This window comes from Syngnathus leptorhynchus, chromosome 11 (assembly GCF_054491065.1).
Source record: "Syngnathus leptorhynchus isolate UIUO chromosome 11, UIUO_Slep, whole genome shotgun sequence".
NCBI classification, from domain to species: Eukaryota; Metazoa; Chordata; class Actinopteri; order Syngnathiformes; family Syngnathidae; genus Syngnathus; species Syngnathus leptorhynchus.
The window spans coordinates 11,200,139-11,223,402 of record NC_141205.1 but is presented as its reverse complement, the minus strand read 5'-3'; the positions used below and the strand labels follow the sequence as shown (position 1 = coordinate 11,223,402).

General features: G+C 43.3%; 3 protein-coding genes across 5 annotated transcripts; 1 reads left to right on the top strand and 2 right to left on the bottom strand.

Moving 5' to 3' along the window:
• Positions 1-263: 263 nt before the first annotated feature.
• tfap2c (transcription factor AP-2 gamma (activating enhancer binding protein 2 gamma)) lies at positions 264-13,809 on the bottom strand. 3 transcript variants are annotated; one of them, XM_085924784.1, is made up of 9 exons: positions 13,720-13,809; positions 13,321-13,421; positions 10,089-10,574; positions 8,986-9,037; positions 7,256-7,327; positions 6,332-6,554; positions 4,534-4,652; positions 3,337-3,478; positions 264-2,991 (listed from the first exon to the last, which is right to left on the bottom strand). In XM_085924784.1, exons 1-9 carry the CDS (start codon positions 13,745-13,747, stop codon positions 2,703-2,705), a joined length of 1,512 nt encoding a protein of 503 aa, XP_085780910.1. In that variant the 5' UTR covers positions 13,748-13,809; the 3' UTR covers positions 264-2,702. The 3 variants fall into 3 exon arrangements, with proteins under 3 accessions (XP_085780910.1, XP_085780912.1, XP_085780911.1); XM_085924786.1 differs by lacking the exons at positions 13,321-13,421; positions 13,720-13,809 and adding an exon at positions 11,237-11,541; XM_085924785.1 differs by lacking the exons at positions 7,256-7,327; positions 13,321-13,421; positions 13,720-13,809 and adding an exon at positions 11,237-11,421.
• Positions 13,810-15,168: 1,359 nt separating this feature from the next.
• On the bottom strand, positions 15,169-21,506 carry rtf2 (replication termination factor 2). Its single transcript, XM_085924956.1, has 9 exons — positions 21,354-21,506; positions 20,916-21,010; positions 20,424-20,517; positions 20,183-20,322; positions 19,879-19,957; positions 17,057-17,167; positions 16,399-16,453; positions 15,789-15,854; positions 15,169-15,695 (listed from the first exon to the last, which is right to left on the bottom strand). Exons 1-9 carry the CDS (start codon positions 21,420-21,422, stop codon positions 15,493-15,495), a joined length of 912 nt encoding a protein of 303 aa, XP_085781082.1. The 5' UTR covers positions 21,423-21,506; the 3' UTR covers positions 15,169-15,492.
• Positions 18,138-20,765, top strand: gcnt7 (glucosaminyl (N-acetyl) transferase family member 7). Its single transcript, XM_085924957.1, has 4 exons — positions 18,138-18,353; positions 18,430-19,171; positions 19,322-19,417; positions 19,516-20,765. The coding sequence occupies exons 1-4, from the start codon at positions 18,138-18,140 to the stop codon at positions 19,749-19,751; spliced, it is 1,290 nt and encodes a 429-aa protein (XP_085781083.1). The 3' UTR covers positions 19,752-20,765.
• Positions 21,507-23,264: the final 1,758 nt, after the last annotated feature.

Below are 23,264 nucleotides of genomic sequence, written 5' to 3'. Positions count from 1 at the left end.
TACAGGGTTGTGTTGAACAGGTGCCCAATTGCTTCATAGAACAATTTTATGTTTAATTTAAGTGGAAGAATGAAAAATACTGAACTCCTGGTTGAATCGGATCACCAAGTACTTTGCATTTTATGTCAAATTGGTCAATAGTTAACAATATAATTTGACCTCCTTGATCGGATCCGCAAAACACGACGGAACAAAGGCAAACACAATTTCAGTCAATAGATGAGATAATTTTCACATGTTCACCATCAAATCTATACTCTGTACAAATTGTAATATAGTGGTTCCCTTGTTGGATTAGTTCCCCACCCAGCAAAGTATCGACAAGCCCGCTCAACTGCATCCAATAAGACCTCACGGCTGTGTTGTGCTAAACAGGTCATCAAAGGCTGCCCCTCCACACACACACTTTCGTCGATACTTAGCATACGTCGTCGTCTTCCCAACAACTACATCCTCCTTCCACTATCTGATCTCGAACATAAGACGGGCAGTCAACCGCTGAGACGCAGATGCTGACACTTCTGGTTGAGCAGGTTCTGAGGTGAGAGGCTCAAACTACCAACGTTAATGGCTGACATACACGCCTTGGATGTTTTTTTCTTTACTTTTGTTTTTTTTAAATCCATGATGCACCTTTCAAATGCAGACTTCAGTGCAGTCATGAGTGAATGAGCGATTTGCTTGCCCCATGCAAACACAGCAGGTCATTTTCCTGGGTGTCAAAGGTTACAAGCCCAGCACTGTAAACCTGGCGCCGCCAGTTGGAGGAAACCTCGTAAAACCACACCAACAACGAAACAAGAGACAGACATGAGATAACCAAACTATCCAACAAAAAAACATTATAAACTCTCAGTCACACGACGCCTGAAAGGAACCAATTAAAGGTTTCCAGTTTCTTGCTCCCACTTTTGACTTCCAGAAAGTCATGAGTGATCCAATTCGGTAAATAGCGTTGAAAGGAAACCTGCGAGTCGCTGTCAAGCTTCAGGTTTGAACGGTATTTATTCTTCCTGCTGTCTTTTGTTTGTATGCATCTTTACATCATTTCCAAAGCCAAAAATAGTACATCATGGCCACAAGAGCTAACCTCGCTACTTGATTTACAAAAAAAACCTAACCCATTTATTAGAAAAAACATCATCATAAAAACCACACACCAAAAAAAAGCGTTACCATTATTTACAAAAAAAAATCAGCCCATTAAATTACAACATAAATTAGAAAATATTTACATTTGGGGGACAAGTTTGTGTGAATAAAATTATGTATTGGGATTTAATGACTAATTAGAAAAAAATATTTACAGTATATCCATGCGCTCGCAACACACACACACAGATGCAAGCACACACATAGGCATTAACTCAACAATAGGTTGACTCGCACCCCAGTTTTTAAACACTAAAAGGCTGAACAAACACATTTGGTATCAAATCGAAGACCTTTTAAAGGGGTCATATGATGGAAACGTGACTTTCCAATTATGTACAAATATTTGGGTGGCCCAATCAAGTGCGAAAAAAACACAACCAAGTAAATCTTTTGCTGTCTTGTTATTTCTGAAAATGCGTCTGTGAGCGAGCCCTTCTAAAAATTTAATTGACATAAAAACGACTTCCACTGCAATTATTTTCCACAGTCATCCAGGTCATAGCCACTTGCAAAAGACAACTCAAAGTAACTGGTTAAAAAGAAAAAAAGTCAAATATGACTTAAGCAATGGTGCACCCCGCAGTAGAGTGAGCGGGGTGAGGAAAACATCAGACGGGACAGCCCTTTCAAAACAAGGTGATTTCTGTGTCATTTGTGTCAAAAAGGACACAAAGAGTTTCGATCTTTAGTGTATTGGTCAAAAGTATATCCCAAATGTGTTAATGAGACACCTGGGAACTTCAAAGCATTTCAAAACGTTGAAACAATTCCAAAACAAAATATGTCTCCTTCAAGACAATATCACTGAGGCTTCTGTTGAGTGAGTGACCCATTCAGACAGCATAAAACAACACTGGAATCCTCCCCGCACAGTCACACAAACAAAGCATGAGCAATAATAACAGAAAAAACAACGCTGGGCAATTGCATCTCTTTCTCATAAAATTAAACCCAAAAAAAAGTTGTCCTTTTGCAAGTCTGTCGAGACACAGGAAATCAGAGGATTTGCCTCCAGACGCCACTGAGGAGGAAGGGGAGGGGGGGGGGGGGGGGGGGTCACAGCAACTCATCTCGAAATGATGTCCTCTTGATGGGGGAGAATAGCAGCATGCGCTTATCCTCCCAGCCTCAAAGTTGCCGGAAACAATGGCTGTGTTCGGAATTCTTCACTCCTTTTCTACTCCCTAATCTCTATTTGTGGATGTTTATCGAGTTCAGTATAAAAAAAATAAAAAAACATCCACAACATGGGGGCAGGTTAAAAATATGAAATTGGGTTTCTATATGTGCTTAGTATATGAAAGGCAAAAACTGTCAAAGTAGCCCTGGCATCCTTCCATTTTTCTGTATGCGGCCCTCGGATGAAAAAGTTTCGACACCCCACTCGTTTATTGAATTATTTCTATTTTGAGTTTATTATGAAATAGTGCATTAGCGATTAGGGAGTGAATTTGAACACAGCCGCACGTAACAATACTATATTGGAAGGGGCATTGGGTAGGCGGCGGTCTCGGAATTCACAGGGGAAAAGCTGGTGGGGGGGGGTCTCATTTCCTGTGCTTGTCCAGTTTGTCGGCGGATTTGCCGCCGCCGTCGGAGGCTCCCTGCGCGTCGGAGCTCAGGTACATCTTGTCCACTTGTTTGAGGGCCTCGTTCAGATAGTTCTGCAGCGAGGTCATGGCGGCGCAGATGGCCGGTGAGCCAAAGCCGTGGCTGATGAGGCTGAAGTGGGTCAAGCAGCCCTGAATGCCCGGCTCCAGGATAGGCGCCGGACGCGAGTTGCCTAGCGGTGAGCGGTCTTGAGTGAGCAGGTCGGTGAACTCTTTGCAGATTTGCCTGTGAAAAAGAGGATGGCTACAATTCATTTCACATTTTTATATTGTTGTGCTTTTTTAGTGGAAAATGTATGTTTGTCAGGCTTCAAACTACAAGTACATGGGACCAAAGATTGGCAAATTTGCACAAATATACATTCAAAAATGAACAAAATCAGTCCTCCCTCAGATATGTGTTTTGGCTGCCGATCGTCTCACCAAACTAGCATAAAATCCATAATAATAGCTAAGACAATTACAAAAAATTATCAGGTATTCTCCTCAATATCAAAGACAAGATTGTTGAGAACCCAAATTCTGTCAACATTTAGCAAAAGGGTTCTTAGCACAAAAGATTACAACTCACTTAGCAGCGAGGAGCATGTTCTTGCGAGAGTTAACCTCGTTACGTTCCACGTGGGGCCTGCCCAGGTACTCCGCAATGGCCTTGGCGGGAAACTCCGTCTCACACACATAACCAAAGTCACGAGCTAAATGAACGGCTTCACCTGAGGAGAGACAGAAAGGTGGAATGAAAAAGAGCGTCTTTGATTTGCTCGGTAGCAACGTCAACACACGCACGAGGGCCGCATCAGCTATTCGCTCCGAGCGCTTTGCATTGAAGCTTTAAGGTCAGCCGGGCCTCCCGGCGAGCGCCGCACCAGATAACAAGGCCCGATTCAACTTGCGAGGTCTGGAAATAGCAGCAGGCAGGCTCCAAACATTCTCATCGCACAGTCATCAGACTTTGGAATCAAAGTGAAGCAAGGAGGAAAACAGAGGGCAACCATTCTTGTGATCACTGTGGGGCCAAAACATGACCGGTCTATGTTTACCACAACGAGGTAAAAGGCTGAGTTTGATTTTTGGGAGGACTTGAGGGCAGTGATTGTCTGTCAGCTGATCAGTCAGACATTCTAAAGTTAGCACAGGTCGCAGCAAAACACATTGTGGAAAAACTGCAGACCGAATACTTGCGGCTACATTTGGAGTTTTATTAAAGAATTATCTATTAATCGATAAATTGTTAGTTTCCCTAACAATTTTATTGTGATGACAATTTCATGCATATAAATTCAATGAACTACACAACAACATATTTTTCTTTTCAGACTGTTTCCCCTCAAACTATGTGTGTAATCTGCGGTTTAAGAGGTTATAGTGCTGCAACGTTGAGGCTATTCATTGGCCTGTCTATGGTGTTTTGCATCGGTTGATAGCATAAAGCTAAGCAGTCTTGGTTTGGTTTGGTTTGGTTTGGTTTAAGAGTCTTTTCAGAAGAATTGTCAACTATCAATTTTGTTTCTGTATTTTTATTTCTTAATACAGTTAGTATATATATATTAATACAAATAGTATATATGTATTTATTTTGGAATACAGAAGCCAAAATGCATGTTTCTGGAATGTGGGAGGAAGCAGTGTTTGGAGTCAGTTATTGTTATTGTTGAGTGACATTTGCAGTATGGCGTTCAGATGTTAAAGTATGATTGACGTTGCCACAATCTGGCTTTATGAGAACAACATTCCAGCCAGAGAGTAATTAGGGAGTAACGCTTCTCACCTTCCACGAGTGAGGTAAGTAGAGTGACATTGGCCGCCTTCCTTCTTCCTGCAGGCAAGTTGAGCCCAATTTTGTCCAGTTTTTCACGCAGCGAGCGGCCTCCATTTTTCGACTTGGCTCTGCGAACACACCCAGATACACGCACCCATAAAGACATAAGTAATTGTCACCCAGCTGACTTTTAGAGAAATCTCTTCACGGTGCATTGAGAAATGAACATGACATTTAATAGTCTGCTCGCATGATTCCATCGATTCATCCATCCATTTCTCAAAGTGCTCAACCTCACTAGGGTCATTGACTTATCCCAGCTGCCTTTGTGAGTGAAAAAGGAGGCACACTCTGGACTGGTCCGTCAGCCAATCACAAATAAACAGTCGACAACAATCATTCACACTCACATTTATACACCAATGGAAAATTCATCTTCAATTACCCCGACATGTGAATGTGTGGCAATTACCCTTAACCTAGCATGCGCAACTGTCGTAGCTGTGTAAAATAATTTGGATCACTGTTGCACCTTAACAATTTCCAAAATAGAGTTGCTTCCACACCAAAGTGCATTGACCAACTTGACTTGATCAGTTGCATGCATTTAGTTTAACAGAATAATATCAGCCTCATCGCCACATGATTGAATGATAGAGGGCCACGTATGGAACCCTGAGGCACACCAGACCAAATTATTCATTCATCCATTCATTTTCATAGGTCAAGTTGTAATAGCACCACATTTCATCTAACTTTTGGTGAGCAGAGGTGCACTCTCTCAACTTGTCATACTGATGGATAATTTAGTTTTCAATTATTTTTCTCATGAATGTTTTGGGGAATGTGGGAGGAACCTGGACAACCCAGGAAAAAAAGCAACGTGCAAGCACGCGAAGAAGCCAAAGCAGACATTTTAACTGAGACTGATTAGCCTGGACTTTTTCCAAGCATTTAATTAAAAAGAATGTGGGGACACGCTGCACTGAAACGAACCTGCCGGTCGAGGAACTTTCCGTCCCGCCCGCACATAATTTATGAAATGTGACGACGACTTTGGAATCAAAGTGACTTTGATAATTCCGCTAATTCCGACAACACATTACCAGTAGGGTAAAACTAACCTGTCTCACTAAAAACACTAAAAAGGAGGCCAATCATCCCTCAATAGGCAAGACTTTGGCTTTGGGCAAAAAAGACAAGTTAGTGAGACAGGTTAGTTTTATCCAAAACAACCATCCCGCTTTTTTGTCAAGTGAAAATGCCACAAGACAGTTGAGCAGCAACAGCGGCAGTCAAACGTTGTCTGTGCAATAAGAGCACGACTCACTTTCTGCATGAGTGGCAGTTCAGCTCTCTCTGCAAAATGGGCAGCACCTTTGGTGTGTGTGCAACGTCCCTCCGCAAACAATCCCCCTCCACTTGCTATATGACCCACTTAAAAATGCTTATAAATCTGTTGTTGTATGTCAGCAGTAACGCAAGGCACTTGGGAAACAGCAAACGTGCGCTCCAAGCACAAATTTTCCAGTGTCTGGTGTACGTATATTGGACTGTCACACATGATGGCACACAAACACTGTAAACACACATGAACATGTGTGCATAAGTTTAACTAAGTGGCAGTCCATCTTATTTTTTGCCACTTTTTTGATTCCATTCATCAGACATTGTGCTGCTCCTTCTGATGTGCAAGCCCTGACCACCTGGGGGCAGTATAAAAATAAATGCAAAATAATAAAGAAATATCTAAAGTTGCAATGGGAACACCAATTTGCAATTTGTTTTGGAAGGTTTGCACTCTGACCTGCGTAAAACTCCTCCCAGCAGCGATGCATTCAGGCACTCGGGCGGCGAAAGTCGCCTCTGGACCTCGGCCACCGTCACCTTGTATTTGGAGGTGGAGCTCAGCAGCGAGAGGCGACCCGGGACGGAGCAGAACACCTCCGTGGGGTTGGACACCATGCCAAGCAGGGACTCCTTCTGGAAGGGGAGGCCCAGCGCATTGCCTTTGGGGAGAGTCACAGGCCCTGAGTGGGGAGGAGAATGTGGGTAAGATGCCATGAGTCGTAACAATTTGTGCTTCATCAAAACCATCGTAATCATGCGGCGCAATGTGTCTGCACTCAAATTTAGAAGGGAGTGGCACATAATAGTACAACTCTCTGAACCGGACTGCTTTCGAGCAAAATCATTTGGACCAAATTCTCAAACCTCCCCTCACAAAGAAAATAGATCTTTGCATTTTCAAATTGTCCAAACATGGCTGCAAAAATGGAATCTTTTCCACACTATTGAGTTTCTGCACCATTTCTAAGCCATTCGTGTTAGAGTTTGGGTGCACAACTCTCCACAAACAAGTTTCAGGGCAAAGATGCTGCTGTAAATCTTGCTGGGGAAGTGCGCCATTTTGTGGATTCTGCTCATTTTATTTGGTTAGCGTTATTGTTGGTCTTCCTACTAGATGTAAATGCTACAGAATGATGATATGAGGAACTCAGGGTCACCTCAAGAGAAATCTACAATGGTTGTAAACTACAGATTGCTTCATTCAACAGCCAGTAAGCCACCACCCACAAATATGTTCCGTAAACAGACAGACAGTCATGTACATCAACTCCAGTTATCCTTGAAGATCTACAGAAAACGTGCAAGCACTGACAGTCACTGAACATACAACCACAGCACAGCACACTAACATAGAGCACAAAAGTGAGGCGACAATCCTCACCCGCAAGGATGCCCCCCTGATAACAAGTCCTCTGTACGCGATCAAGGCTCCTGGCCCCTCGCAGTCCTAATACTGAGACAAAAATCACAAGAGTCACACATGCGGCGCCTGCCTTGCCTACCTGCCTGCCTTGCCTGCCTTGCCTTGCCTTGCCTTGCCTTGCCTTGCCTTGCCTTGCCTTGCCTTGCCTTGCCTGCCTGCCTTGCCTGCCTGCCTTGCTTGCCTTCCCTTGCTTGCCTTCCCTTGCCTGCCTGCCTGCTTGCCTGCCTGCCTGCCTGCTTGCCTGCCTGCCTGCTTGCCTGCCTGCCTGCCTGCCTGCTTGCATGCCTGCCTGCCTGCTCGCGGGAAGCCTAGTTGGCCCACAGCGTGCCCTCAAGCGTGGGAACGCCGCACCATGAGTCATCGTTGCTTCCCATCTACAAACGCAAAAGCCTGTATTGTTTTTATTTTCTCTTTTAGATCTTTTGAGAGGTGCTTAAGACCCATAATACGTCTCAGCCCCTTGACAAAAGTCAATAGGGAACACATGAAACATGAAAACAAATGCAACATGGGCATCAGTGAATATTCAGTCTAAATTCTAAATCTTTGTGACAATACCAAATAAACAAACACCTTTCATTTTTTCCATAGCAACTGAGGAAAGTTTGAAATGCTTATAAAAAAATAAACATGTTAAAGACCAAGTTAGCATTTTCAGATTTTTGAGACATTCAAACTTCCATATGTCATCTACAAAATCACATAAGGAATATGAGAATACATTTGTGATTATTTAGTCATAACACCACACTTGTTTTAAAAATAAAAAAGTAATGTACCTTTAATTGATTTCAAGTCAATTGTCAATTTAAATCACCTAGAACTAAAGATCTTTAGGGGTTGACACTACAATGTTATGAAAGTTTAGTGAAAGTCATTCATCAATTGTTTGTTGATATTTTTTCAGTACAGTGTTGCCTAGCCTTTATTGCATCAATATTAGAAACAGTAAAGAAGCCAAACTCGAGCGGCATTTTCAGCAACCCTCAGACCAAGAGTAGGGAATTGTTTCACAACATTGCAAATTCCCTCCATGCGGAACAGGTTTTCCCGCTTGGTGGTTTGGTTGTGCAAGTGGCAGTCCCAACGACAAGCTCACTGTAACAAAATTTTTAAACAATACAAAAACAGTTCGCATTGTAACTTCGTGTTTCCTTGACGTTGGATGCACGATGAATGCAATATTAGAAAAAACACAAAAGAACAACAACCAAGATTACGTAAGACGTCCATCTTTCTCTCTGCACGTAAGTCTATGATTACAAGTGCTATTAGTCAACGTGCAGTCACTTTGACTCAAAGCCCCTTTAATGGAATCCTGATGACAAAACATTGGGGAATTAAGATCCTTAATCAAAACAGTTCGTGTCCCAACAAATTACTAAACCGTCCTTCACATGCGAGCCCACTGCCGCGCCCTGGCCGATTCAAAAGACAAACCAAATGCTATTATTTTAACACTTTCTTTCCACCCACTGGACGTCTTGTCAAGCACCTTCCCTGTAAGGAGCTTAGCTAAGTACATCTCGCAGGTATGAAGGCTCATGGGGGAAAGATCACAGAAGGATATACTGTCTGTACTCTGCTTTCTGTACAACTCAAGAGCAGTAGTTGCAAGTCATTGGAAGTGATGGCGTGAAGCCTCACGTTTGACTCGGGCAGGGCAGGAGGAGTGTTTGGAAACGTACCTTTTTTGATGACCGTCTGATCTGCCATGATAATACTGTGGTCGTCCACGTGCTGATAAAAAAAAAAAAGAACGCAATCGGAAATGAGATCAAGAAGGTATTGCACAGGTTAACCAAATGGCAGCCAATACAAAAACTGTAGGCGTTGACAAAAATGATTTTGGTTTCGTTTTGGTTTGGTTACCAGGATGTGGTTGCACAAATGAATTACATCAAACAAGTGTTTCTAAAATGTTTGTGCATGGAGTTTAATGAATTAAGTAACATATTCACACTACACTCATTGGTTATGATTACAGAGGGATAATAATTTACGAGTGTCAAGAAGTATTATCACCCAAGAGGCAGATTTTTTATGCAGTTCTTGGAACACATTGTAATTTCTAACTTTTTCGCTTATAGGCACATCACAAAAATTAATTTACAGAATACAAATTTAAAAATGCAGTAACAAATGCAGTGTTTTTATGCTGATTTCCAAAAATTGTGCATATGTTACATTGTGATAATAAGTAACTTAAAAGATAGTCTTACACATTAAATTAAATATTTTGTATATTTAGAAATAATTCATGATGATGCTGATTATGGAGCATGCATCAGCCTAATTGCAAAGAATTTCAAACATGTAAAAGGAGGCCCATATTTAGGGACGTCAAAATCTAATTTTCAAATTTTACCCATTTTAATCAGCTACTTTTGTTATCTACTTTGCTTTTGAATGTCTTTTGCCAATGTGTTTGAAAATGCTTTCAGGCGTTGTCCTTTTGCTTGTATGAAGCACATTGATTTTTTTTTAGATTATTCCTGGTATGCTCTTCTTAACAATAAAATGAAAATAATTTCAATTTCTCCATAAATGAATTCAATGCAAAGTGCAACAGGCTACTTCAACTTGTGCGCTATCAAGAAATTCCTTCCTACTTGTAGAAAAGGCTTAGCCAATCATACTGTACAAGTAGGCTATTCTCTAATGATTTAGGGATGTGGCTCCCTTGAAATTGGGCCTCGGAACCACACTGGTGTGTGATCTCCACGCAATCGTGTTTTTTTTTTGGGGGGGGGGGGCGTGAGGTTGCGAGGCGTGCAGGGTCCACACCCACCTGTACGTCGTCCATGCCGTGGCCCTGCATGTCGTGCATGCCATGCATGTTCTCCCCGATCACCGACGCCTCGATGCCATGGGCGTGCGGGGGCAGCAGCTCCGGCCGGCGGAAGCCTTCCCTCCTCAACCCGGACGAGCCGCCTCCTCCTCCTCCTCCCCCGTCCAGGCCGAGGATCTGGCCGGCCAGGCCGCTGCGGCCGTGCGCTGCCAGCCCCTCCTGGCCCTGGCGCCCCGGCCACGGCTGCTGCTGGTTGGACGACGGCGACTGGTGCAGCGAGTTGATGTTGAACGGGTCGCCCAGGTGCGAGTAAGGGTCACCGGACTGCGGGTAGGAGATGGGCTGGTAGGGGGGCGGGAAGTAGGGCGGCTGGAAGTCTGAGCTTGCCGAGTGTGAGAGAGAGGGAGGCGGGCTGTACAGGTGCTGGCTGACCGCTGGCAGGTGGGGCAAACGCGGGTTACCATTGCTGCTGCCGTCGTGTCGCTCCTGCAGGATGGAGGGCGACAAATATAATTATATTCTCAGAAAGGTTTCTTGAAACATATTTTTTTCTGGTTTGTTTTGAAATTGGAGCGAAACCCAAAAGATTAAAATGCCTCTTAAAGTGTGTGTTTTTTTTTTACTTTAAATAAACAGTGATAAAGTTTTGGAACCATATATTCACAGTATTTTTATTTTTATTTTCTTCCTTCCATTGATTCATTAAGCTGTTATTCGATTATATAAAAAAAAACAGCACAATAACTGGGAAGAATTTAACTTTGAAAAAAACACACTGTTTAAAATGGCTTGAGAACATTCACTGATATTTAGCCAACGTTTTGCGTTTTTGCTGAGCTTTTTTGTCGGATGCAGAAAATATTACATAATACCAAATCTTCATATCATGTGTGCCTGGTGCAACAGCACACCTTTAAGTTCTACAAACCACATAAATGTCAAATTACTTCTTTTAAAATGTGCAAACTCCGAATCTAAACAAACAGTTGAGCTGAAAGGCATATATGGTCCAGAAAATATATTTGCTTCATATGCGCTTTTGACTGGATGATTAGATTTAGTTAAAATATTTTAAGTTAGTACCCACACAGTTGGACATTTTCTTTAATATAATTTCTGTGCTTCACTCAAATTGTCCCCGAACTCACCTCGCAGTCGTCCTCATACTTGACATTGTCTGCTAATTTCCACAACATGTTGACCCCCGGGGGAAAAGGGTTTGTCACCCCCGAAAAATAACAAGCAAACAAAAAACAATAACCAAAACACACACACACACGCACACGCAAAGCGAATAAATCTGCTTTCAATGCCTTGGAGTTAATCCAGTTTGGTGGGGAACATCCCGGCGAGCGTCTGTTATAAAAACGGAAAGAGCGGACAGCGATCCGGCCGCCAACCGGAGACTGTTCCACGAAAAGCCAGTGAAAAGAAAAAGATGAATTCTCTTGTGGTCTCTGCAGCGGCTCGTCGCGTCTGTTGAGCAACCGGAGTCAGGCTGTGCATTTAACAGAAGAAACTTGACTCCCTCTGATGGACAAATCAGCGCAGACGCGCACATCAGGCACAGGCTGCTTTTGCAGCTCTCCAAAGTCGCGCAGTCAAGACGGGTGGGCGTTTCCGCGCACTAGGACGTCACCGGGAAGGGAAACTCAAGGCTGCAACCATTGGTTAAGAAAAAAAAGCGGCGATCGTTGATTGGCTAAGGAAATGGCCAATAAGAACATTGTGCGTCGGTCCGTTGCCAGAAAGGAGAACAAAATTACAGGATACATCATTTAGACCAACTAATAACTTCTGACATTTAAAATTAGCTAAACTATTTCCCAATTTACGGTCTGCCATTTTTCATTTGCTGCTACGCAATTAGAAATATTTTCTTCGCAATTTTGTATTCGTACCGTATTGAAGGTTCTTTAAATTCGTTTAAATGTGTTGCCATTTTGTCATAATCCTGTATTGAAAGTTCCTTAAAAATCGTTGAATGGTGTTATTTATTCATTTATTCATTTATTTATTTATTTATTTATTTATTTATCTATGGATCGCAAATTGTGACTCTGAAATCCTCAGTTAAATAATGAGCATTCAAGGTGTTTTTATAGACTTTTTCAGTGGTGGTTGAGAGCCTGTTTAAAGTTGCAGTACGCCTAAAGGGGGCTGAAGCATGCGTCACTCACTCACTCACCACGAAACTCCTTGCGCTCATTTGCATTTCTGGTGGAGCTCTGCAAGATCCGACATAAACACGCTTTGAAACTTCGGCATGCAAAGACTTTTGAAAATAACATTTGTTTGCATTTAAAAAATGTTTCAAACTGCACGAATGTGTAGACTGATTGCCGAACCATTAAAAGGTCCTTTCAAACTGGTTCAGATTCAAATTTGAGAGAGAACAGCCGGTGTTGAGCAATGCATGCGTGCCAGGGTGCCAGGGTGCCAGGGTGCATGGGAACAGCAAATATGCTCGAGATTAACTCATATGGGCGCTGATTAAAATGTTATTTGACGTCAGAGTGGACAGGAGCGACTCAAAGGCACTTAATCACGCATGGCCTCATGTTTTGAGCAGTGTGTGTGTGTGTGTGTGTGTGTGTGTGTGTGTGTGTGTGTGTGTGTGTGTGTGTGTGTGTGTGTGTGTGTGTGTGTGTGTGCGTGCGTGAGTGTGAGCGTGTGTGCGTGCGTGCGTGCGTGCGTGTGCGCGTGTTTGTGCGCGTGTGTGTGTTCTTTGACGACATTACGAACCGCAGAGGGTTCTGCGGATGTCAGAACATAATATAGTGGATGAATAAATGTTTAAGTAGCGGACATGCGTAAATAAATAATAATTTGTTTTCATTAGTTAGCTAGTTTTAATTCCATTAAATAATCCACTTGGTTGCTATGGGGGAAAAGCGAGCACAAGCAGAAATATTCAATAAAATGCGCGCGCGTAAATTTTAGTCACAAATTAGATCTTTTTATTCAGGCTGCATGTTTGACTATATTTGTGGCTTTACAATGACTGTTATGTACTAAAATCAATTGCTTTAAATTGCCGAACAATCTCACAACATCGTTACTTTGCGAAACAAACGGATTATATTTGTAAACTGCATTAATTGAAAAATGCACATTCACTTATGTCAAATAACTCAAATGACAGGCCCAAACAGCTCAAGTCGATTGGTAGGTAAAATAAGAGTTTAAATATATCCCATTTAAAATGCAAATAATCTTTCACGGTACTCACCCTCCAGTCGATCCTGTCCAGCAGAGACATCTGCGTGGCTCCGATCTCGGCCAGTGAGTGAAACACACGCGAACTCCACATGCATGCAGCTCGCTCTTCACCTGGTCACAATCAATGCGCATGCGCCAGCCAAGAGCACAACACACCTGATCGAGTAAAATCCAAACATTGACCCCTACATTAAGCTTTTTGTTGCGAGCATGTCTGATGTTCTTTTGTTTCCCTTCCTGTAAATAGAAGCTGATTGAACTCGTTTCCAAATGGCGAAATTTTTTAATTGAGAATGCACGGTCAAATACTGACACAAATCAATTATATTCTCCTTATATCGTTAATCGCGATGGAATATATCATATTGGGTAAAATCACCGGCATGGACATTTCAAGATGAAGTCATACCATCTCCCACCCCCTCAGAAGGCCGCATCGCCTCAGGGTGACCCAAAGAATCCGTTTTCAAAAGCCACCCATTTCTCTCTCTTTTTTTTAAGCCCTAGTAACCTGTTATCTGATCTCACAAATGCTTTGACTGTAATTAATGAGCACATCAAAGTGTCGTCACGACGCTCGGCTATTGGATGTCCTCTAAAGAAAAGAAACTTACCTCTGTGAACTCGCCCAACTGCCCCATTATTTATACGGAATTGACTAATTGCATTCCAAATGACTTCAGTGACAAAGGACGAAAAAAATAAAATAAACAAATTGTGCGCAACAATTTGGTGGAAAATATGCAACGGTAAAATTTCTGCAAGTCGTTTGTAGGTTGTAACATGGACTGACTGGGTAGTTTCTTTCTGCCTTTTGAAATAAAAGTGAAACACTGTACATGCAATTATGAATACAAGCGTTGCCTCTTACTAATCCGACATTTCTTTTATATTTTTAGTGATTTCAGTTCAAAGATATTAATAGCAACAACAATTGATAAACGCACAAAGAGAGTATAAAAATAGAATTTGCAAATCTTTAATTTAAAATGGTTGCAAAAATAAATTTTAACTGGAATTAAATGATCGATATTTATTTTCAGGTATCACTGGATGATTAATGGTTGGATTTTGTTGTTTTATTGTCTAGAAAAAATATGGCCCGCTCGGGCGTGAAAAAAAGGCCTGTAGTATCGGGAAACAATGATTTGAGGCATCGCATACACTTGTTTTAGTTATCTGCATCACAATCAAAACCACACGAATATAAAGATTTTCCAAATGTAGTTTATAGGAAGCCCACGTGTATTCGATTTGCATTATAACGAATGGAAAATACAAGCTTTTTATTTTAATCAACTATTCCGTGATTTTATTGCTCTGGCCCAGTTGACATCCAAGTTGGCTGTACAGGACGTTGCCCGTAATATATGACGTCATTTAATTGGTTTTTCAACATAGCCACAAGTACAGAATAAGACCAATCATCTGCTGACCTCTTGTGGTTGTATATGCACATTGCGAGTCGTGACGTTTCACTGCTGGGGTGCTGACGTCCTGCTTGTTATGCATTCATCACAAACTGTAATGAGGACTTTTTTGACACACACACACACTGACTTTATTTTGACTATTTTCTAATGCTAGAAATGATGCACTAATACAAAGAGACATAAAAGGTAATGGCAACACATTAGGGCATAGGTTAGCATGTCTGCCTCAAAGTTCAGAGGTCACGGGTTAGATTTCACCGCAATGCCCTTCTTGTGTGGAGTTTGGATGTTTTTACCAAGCCTGCGTGGGTTTTCTCCAGGCACTTCCGTGACCCCCTTGGGGCCAAGCAGTACAGAAGATGCATGGATGGATAGATATCCTAAAAAGACTTAAAGCAAGGTACGCATGATAACCTGAGCAATGGTGTGATTTAAAAGAAAAACGTTTTATGATTGCAAAAAAAACTGTTTCAAAGGAAGAGGCTGAAATTATCATATCCTTTTTACAAGACGAAACCTTGAGCAGAAAAAGGGTAACGCTGTTACAGAGAAGGTAAAAAATAAACCCCACTAATTCTCAATGCACCTGGAGGAGGAGGGGACGCGTGGAGGATGATGCAAATTAAACAAGAGTGTGTGAGGAGCCTGGGGAGCCATTAAAAAAACTGTCCAGATCGAGAAAAGGTGTAGGCGCCGGGAATGAGTTGACACGCGGCCGGATGCCAGGGACGGTTGCACCCGTGTGAGAGCTAAAAGTGGTACGGCGTGTGGGTGACCCAGTTGGAGGTTTGATCTTTGGTGCGCTTGGCCGAGCTGTGGGTGGTGAAGATGGACTTGAAAGTCTCCGACTTCTCCTCCATCTCTTGGATGGATCGCTTGGAGGCGGTCACCAAAGGCCCGTCGCCGTTGAGGGCGCAGGACGGGTGAGAGGCTCCCGAGCTTCCTGCCTTCACTGAGAGAAGGAAGGCAAACGCAACAATGAGAAGCTGCACGGGAAGCACACATGCAGATCTTGAATTGGATTGAGCAGGATGAATTCTCACACCTGATTGGCTGCTTGCGCCTCCATTTTCCAGTGAGCACTTTAGCGCTTCCTCCACTTTTGCGTCATCTGCAGAGCGTAGAGAATTCACAGCAAGAATGTAAGCTGTCTGAAATGTTATGCATTTGATCGAGAGGACATATTGAAGGCGAAATGAAAAAAGGTCCAGCGCATTCTAAGCTCAAAAGAAAGCATTGTGTGTGCAGGAAGAGGAAAGGGTGCACACGTTGCCTCGTTTCACTGAAGCTCACACTAAACAAATAAAGTGCAGGTGTTTGGCAGCCCAGAGCCAAACAGGAAACCACACCAGCAGAGTAGAGCAGGAGTCGGGAGGCCACCGATCTCAAACAATCTTACCTTTAATAGATTTTATTTTTGTTTAATTGCTTGCTATCGTGCGGCTCAATTTACCGAGATAAATCACTTGTGTTTGTACACACTTGGCCAATAAAGATAACTCTGATTGTTTGAGCACGAATAAATAAGGGCAGTATTCATGGTGTTGGCTCACTTGTAAATCATTTGTTTAAAGTAATTTGAATACCCCAGTATCATGTCCATTCAGAAGCCAAGCCCAAATAAGGATGGAAAATTGCTTGCGGCTTGCACAAACCTTTTGCTTGTGATGTGGCGGACGCACTTGCTGCAGCTTTGCTCTTCTTTGATTTCTAAAAGAAAAAAAAAAAAAAATCAAAATGGCATTACCGTATTTTCCGGACTATAAGGCGCACCTGAAAACCTACAATTTTCTCAAAAGGCGATAGTGCGCTTTATAGTCCGGTGTGCCTTATATATGGACCAAATTCCTAAATTTAAACTGGCCCGAAGCATTGTGTCATGAAATCAATCATAAGTGGCCCGCTGAAGACTATGAATCACGAATCAAATAGACTATGGATCATTATTTTGTGATTATAAAGTGATTTTTTGCATGTGAAATTGAAATAAAGATAAAAAGGAGAATGATTTGATTTGGATGAGAAATCTGACATGATGCATTAATGGTGCGCTTTATCTAAGAACAAAGTTTTAAATTGGACCATTCATTGAAGGCGCGCCTTATAGTCCGGTCCGCCTTATAGTCTGAAAAATACGGTACTTCTTTTGTATGCTAAGATCAAATTCAAAGTCAGCTTTATTGTCAATCACTTTACATGCCAAGACACACAAAGAGATCAAAATTGCGTTACCCACTATCCCACGATGACAAAACAAGATATTCCTTTATTTCAGTAACCATTTGAGTTTTCACGGCTGAATGCAGAAGTCACCTTAGCTTTGGCTATGGCTCGCCTCGCCTCCATTTTCTCCCTCAGTTTTTCCACCTCCTCCTTTGTTCCGTTGAGCACGACGATGTCCGTGTTCTGGAAGGGGTCCCCGCACTGAAACCCGCACAGGGCAGACGTACACATTGTTACGCGACATCAAACGGTCGAAAGACAATCTCTACTGATTGAGATCTTATTGCAACAACATGAATGAAATAGAGGGCAAAACATCCAGTAAAGCGCAGCGAGCGCTCGCCGGATAATTCCGCATCGCTTGCTTTTATCTCCAATGATGGATACAATAGAACAAAGGCAGGTCCGGGAAGCACAACATGACATGCGGCCAACTGATAAGTGTTAGAACGCGCTCCGGCTAACAAGACGGCAAGCCCGACGTGCAGCAGCTCACAGTAAGCGAGCGGCAGGAGGGCAGGGCCGCTTTCCATTGTGTCCTGGCAATACGGGCCCGGTAGGCGTGAGCTGTTGCCATGTGCTCTGCGCAACACAGAAGGGCTCATCGCAGAAGCTGAGCAAGCAGCTAACAAAACGCACACAGTCCAGGGCGGACGACATCCAAAAGGGGGAGACCTATCGGGATATGCGCGCCTTTTTACTCAAACTAAACATCCGAGGAGAAGAAAAGAATGCAAAGCAGTCAGCAGGCAACCAGGAGGATGATAAACAAAGGGGTAGGGTGTGTGCGTCACCTGCTAGTAACCAGGTAGGGAGCATTATCTGGATCTCAGGGGGATCAACAAAGAGCTCATGTCGGAGAGAACCCTGACATATAAAGTTGGTCTACTTCATTTTCTATTTTATCATTATTTTCTCCTGAATGGACTTTTTGTTGCCTTATTGATGAGGAACAACAGCTGGACTGCTTCAGAGGTAACGTTTCCCAACGGGCAATGTGTATTTACAACAAATCTCAAAGAGAAAATGTGAGGCTATTTTAATCAAGGTGCTCACTAGGCAAGGTACTTGGAGTCGTATTTGCAAATAAGTTCATACTCACTCTTCTTTTTTTTTTTTTCTTTTTAAGTGAACGGGAGCCCAAAGAATGTAGAAGCATTATGCTATCGGGATGACAAGAAGGTCTGCCGTGTGCCAGCTTGGCTGGTCCAAATGCAGCTTCCTGCTGTGCCTCGCGATGAGCGCCGCAGTCTTTTTGGTGATTCACTTAACAAAAATGACGCCCAGCGAGCCCTCGACCCCAACCCCATCGTGCCGCCCCTTCTCCGCCCAGTGTCGAGCCTTTCTTCCCGTCGAACGGACGGAATGGCATCGGCGTGACTGTCAGGTAAAAGATATGTGATCCTTTTTTCCTCCTCAAAGATGATGTTGGATTGCAAATGGTCGTGCGCTTGCCCCCTCAGATCGAAAGCTACGTTAGCGACAGCAAGCTTCAGTGCTCCGATTTGATGCGAGAGCTTCACTTCATCACGAGACCTCTGAGCCAGGAGGAGGAGGAGTACCCGTTGGCCTTCATCCTGACTGTTCACAAAGAACTGGAACTTTTAGTCCGGCTACTGCGGGCCATTTATGCTCCACAGAATGTCTACTGCATCCACGTGGACGCCAAGGCTCCGCAAGAGTACCGGGCAGCCGTGCAGAATCTGGCGGGCTGTTTTGAAAACGTCTTCCTTTCCAACCGCAGCGAAACGATTACCTACGGCGGCTTTTCACGCCTGAAGGCGGACTTGAACTGCATGACCGATTTGGTCGCGTCCGAAGTCGACTGGAAGAAAGTGATCAACCTGTGTGGGCAGGACTTCCCGCTCTGGAGCAACTTGGAGCTGGTGCGCTACTTGCAGAGCAAAGAGTGGCGGGACAAGAACATGACGCCGGGGATTAAGCAACCGGCGCATATCAGAATACGGACCAAGTTCCGATACAAGGAGATCGTTGGTTCCCACGTAGCTCTCGTTGGAGCGGGAGCCGAGAAAGACGTGCCTCCTCACAACCTTGAAATATATTTCGGAACAGCCTACTACGCGCTCACGCGAGCTTTCGTCAACTTTGTTCTCGAGAGCCCCAAAGCTCGAGACCTCCTCGAGTGGTCCAGAGACACATACAGTCCGGATGAGCACTACTGGGTGACGCTCAACCACATCAAAGGTAAGTATGGATTTCAGAAGAGCAAAGGCGCAAATTTCAAATGACTCTTTCAAATGAATGAGCGGTCTTTATTATCGCCGTTATGTTCCGCTTGTACGAAGCCGTGCGACACTCTGAGCCACTCTGCCTGCTTCTGTTTTCTATCTGAAGAGGCACCAGGCAACAACATAGGTGGTCGCTGGGAAGGAAGCGTCCGTGCTATCAAGTGGGCGGAGCATGAAGGAACGTTGCATGACGGCTGCCACGGTACGCCACAAAACAACTCCACTCTATTTATGGTTGATTTGTTGCTACCGAACGAATCTGAGGTCACTGTATTCTGTTTATCACCTCTGGTTTCTCAGGCCGTTACGTGCGCTCCATCTGCATCTACGGGATGAAGGACCTGCCCTGGCTCATCCGGAGCAACGCAATGTTCGCAAACAAGTTTGAGAGCCAGTTTTTGCCAGAGGCCCTCGACTGCCTGGAGCAGTGGCACAGGAACAAGGTGCTGAGCAACGCCAGCGTTCCCATAGAGTTGTCATGGCTGCTGGCCACGCAGAGAAAGTGCCACGACGAGGACATGTCGCCCGGGGAGTAACAAACAAGAACTAAAGGGATGACGTGACGATTGCTTTGAGCAATGTTTATCAGCCAACGTTCTGTTAGATTGTTTTACTTAACCCTTTTTTAAAATTGCACCTCATCCCTTAAAAAATTGCATTCACCTTGTGGCAGATTTCCGTCTTGACTTCCTTGAGGGCGCGGTCAGAGAAGACGCAACCGCACGTTTGCAGGTAACAGAACCTGAGAACACAAACGTGGGCGACATGAAAATGCATGTACACGTACTGCGCGTTTAAGTTCCTCTCACATGGGCAGACATTTCACATGATGGAAAAACCCGAACCGAAGTCAGAATTCACGTGTCGGTATTTTTTTCCCACTTTGCGTTGCCACGATGCATACTGTGCGATTGATGGGAATTGTCGAACCGCACAACTTCATCCGACTCGAGTTTGCTTTTGTTACCTGTGTTTGCCGTTCATCTCTAGTCCAACAACGGGGCAAATAAACATTCCACAATGGACGTCCTCGTATACGTCTCCTTTGGTGTTCCTTCTCTCTCCTCCCCACTCGGGGTTATCGGTCAAGTTGAGCTCTTTTATGTCCTACAGACAGAGATGTGCAAAAGGATGCAAAGATTCCTCGTGTAAACTGAAAAGGGGTGGAATACTCAACCGATGAGAAATCAGACAAAGCATAAACATACCTTGGTACCGCGGATGTGCGTGACAGCATCGGTGTTGGGTCTCTCAGCAGATTTATCCAGAAGATACTCGATGACAGCATCTTTGTTATAAAGTCTTCAAAAGAGAATAGTTTTGCCTTAAGTGTCCTTAGTGTGCATATATTAATTGCCTTGTTTTTAATCCAGTTGCTGTTATAGTGCTATCAGTGGCCCGATTAGGCTTTGATTACTGTAGGACATCATCAAATGAATATTACAAAACGAGATTGTTTTCATTATTTACGTATCACACAGTGCTAATATAGTGCTAATATTGTTTTGAATGAATAAAAATTGGAATTTTAAGTTCTGTCTTGTCATCTTTCATTCCTGAGCTTTTCACTGACATTGTACGTTTTGGCTGAGGTGTTTTGTTTCAGTATCTCTTTACACAGGTAGAGTAGCAACTATCAAAAACTGAAAATTGGTATTGTGACAAAAACGCAATTGATGAACAAATACGAAATCACTGACCTTCCCAGTTCGCAGGCAACAATTGGACGTCTGAGTTTCTCCTGACTTAGGGCACAGTACTTCCATTTGGCAGCCAACTCTGCATTTTTGTCAACCTACACGGCAGGGAAGGTAACTTCAGTCACACAGCAAGTGAAATCACACGTTTAGATCAAATTTTTGATCACGCCGAAACCATATCAGGAAAGACGAACAATAACAGTTACATCTTAAGAGACTCCTTGACCTGCACATAAACCCCAAAAGATGAAAAATAGACACTAGGAAGAATACCTTGTACTTATTTACATAGAAAAGTGGATCTTAATTACGAGGATTGGTTACAATATGACAGCAAGTTAAAAAGTACGTTTATTTAGCCACTAGCTAACTAGCAGTTAGCTACCTGGCAATATTTGCCCACGTAATCAACACATTGAAAAGACGACGCATAGTAACCTTCTCGACTTTCTTGGGACCTTTCACCAACTCGTGTCTTTTGGGAATAGTACCACCATCACATCCCATTTTGGAAGGAGAGTGGAGAAGTCTGACAGGTAACGTCGAAGTGTTTCTGTCCACCGAGATAAACAACAAAGTGGGACACTTCCTGGATTGAACCGGAAATACGTCATCTTCTTTTTCCTTCGGCCGATGTCAACAACGAAATTGCGCGTTTTTGCCAACTACTGGTTCGGAGCCGGTACCGAACTACAAATCCATGGAAGAAAAAAAAAGAGACCTATCATGTTTCTTCAGTTTCCTGTTTATTTCAGATAATCATGATTCGCGGCAAATAATTTGTTCTTTCTAGCTTTTACTCAAGTGCAGCACCTGAATCAGTATTTATTTGATCTACTCTCAAGAGACACAAGCATCTGGAGTTCTTCCTAACTCATTAACTGCCAGCTCGTTATATAGTGATCTTTAGATGATTTGTATTTATTTACTGAGGCACTGCATGAAAAGTTTTGTAATTCTAAACTTTTTTTAAAGCACTGAATAAAAATTATGTAAGTTTAAAGTTTTTTTTTAAGTTTTGTAGTTATGGAATGAATGTACTTTAAAAATGTAGCCGTGCAATTTTCAGAATCTGTCATTGGGATAGTGAGAGATCAGTCTACACTTTCACAAAGTCTGCACAGATGTAATGCACATAATTCTTGAAACGGCAGCAAATGAGGGTGACGCATCATCATGCGAGGCGACCTGCATCGCTTGCGCCGAGTTGACGTTTGATCAGTGATGTTGAACGGTTGTTCACCTCAGGCGCTCCTTCACCCGCATGAATCTCTGAGGGCTTCACACATTCCTTGCCTTTCTCAAGTGCTGGCTGTCAACACCTTCTTCCACTAAAGAGACACTGACAGCCATTAATTATCACGCAGGCTGAACGAAGGGCATCGCCGTCTGCTATGTCTGCGTCTTCTGTTCTACGTCCCGTACACACGCTCACGGAGGAATAACACCTGGCCTCCATTGGCCTTCATCATGTTTGACAAATGAGTCAAAATGTTTTGTCCTCTGGGAGAATCCAATCACCATTAGGTCTTGCTCCATGAACGTGCTCCAAATTCTTGCAAACTTGCAAAAGCGGTGGGCTAAGCTGTTTTTTCAATATCCTACGAGTGCCTGCTAGTATGGCCCCCACATTTAGATCAAGCAATTGGAGAAAATTTAAAACATGATCGAATATTTCATCCTTGATCGGCCGCCATCATTTGTCATAAAAAAAAAAACGTGTTATTCACAATATCTCATTGCGGCTTGCTTCCTTCACCTTGACGATAAACTTGAACAAACTGTCACGTCGCTGAAATTCTTATTTGTTCAGCTGCACCAACCTCGGTGAAAATATTGAGGTCCACCCTCCATCTCCACCCGTCACGTAGTGAACTGTTGCTGCTCTCGCTTCTAAATGACACAAGGGTGTGTTTTGTGCCGTCACGTGCCTTCGACAGCCAGGTGGCCATCAAATGACACTTTTACCGGTCAACGCAAGGATCATTTTGACACGGCCGATTGCTGTTGACTTAAAGATACATGTAACACGCACACGCGTGCACACACATACTCCTTCTCCTTTCACCTGTAGCCACGCATGTCTTCAGGTGTAAGAGTACATTTAGTATCCAGGTGTGAAGGGAAGGTTCATTGTAGTTCATGTGAAATCTCTGTGGTGACAGACGCACAGCTAAAAGGTAACTAGAGCGTGTGCACGTAAAGGTAAGCTAGCTGGGATGGACTCACAGCAGGTAAAGCCCCCATCAACATTCCGAAACAACTTGTCACTGTCACGCTTGAGACATTCCTTCTGCTGATCGATCTGAATCTTAATCTATCTCGGCTGGGATAAATGTTGCCCTAAAA

What these genes read in the sequence shown, in the direction of transcription:
- gcnt7 (XM_085924957.1), top strand. Translation starts at nt 18,138, where the DNA reads ATGACAAGAAGGTCTGCCGTGTGCCAGCTTGGCTGGTCCAAATGCAGC. An exon ending in GGCATCGGCGTGACTGTCAG is followed by an intron (nt 18,354 to 18,429) that starts GTAAAAGATATG and finishes TTGCCCCCTCAG; the next exon opens with ATCGAAAGCTACGTTAGCGA. An exon ending in GTTGCATGACGGCTGCCACG is followed by an intron (nt 19,418 to 19,515) that starts GTACGCCACAAA and finishes CTGGTTTCTCAG; the next exon opens with GCCGTTACGTGCGCTCCATC.
- rtf2 (XM_085924956.1), bottom strand. Translation starts at nt 21,422, where the DNA reads ATGGGATGTGATGGTGGTACTATTCCCAAAAGACACGAGTTGGTGAAA. An exon ending in CGCACATCCGCGGTACCAAG is followed by an intron (nt 20,323 to 20,423) that starts GTATGTTTATGC and finishes CTCTGTCTGTAG; the next exon opens with GACATAAAAGAGCTCAACTT. An exon ending in CGCCACATCACAAGCAAAAG is followed by an intron (nt 15,855 to 16,398) that starts GTTTGTGCAAGC and finishes TACGCTCTGCAG; the next exon opens with ATGACGCAAAAGTGGAGGAA.
- tfap2c (XM_085924784.1), bottom strand. Translation starts at nt 13,747, where the DNA reads ATGCGGCCTTCTGAGGGGGTGGGAGATG. An exon ending in TTCTGAGGGGGTGGGAGATG is followed by an intron (nt 13,422 to 13,719) that starts GTATGACTTCAT and finishes GATTGTGACCAG; the next exon opens with GTGAAGAGCGAGCTGCATGC. An exon ending in TCAGGGGGGCATCCTTGCGG is followed by an intron (nt 6,555 to 7,255) that starts GTGAGGATTGTC and finishes CTCCCCACTCAG; the next exon opens with GGCCTGTGACTCTCCCCAAA.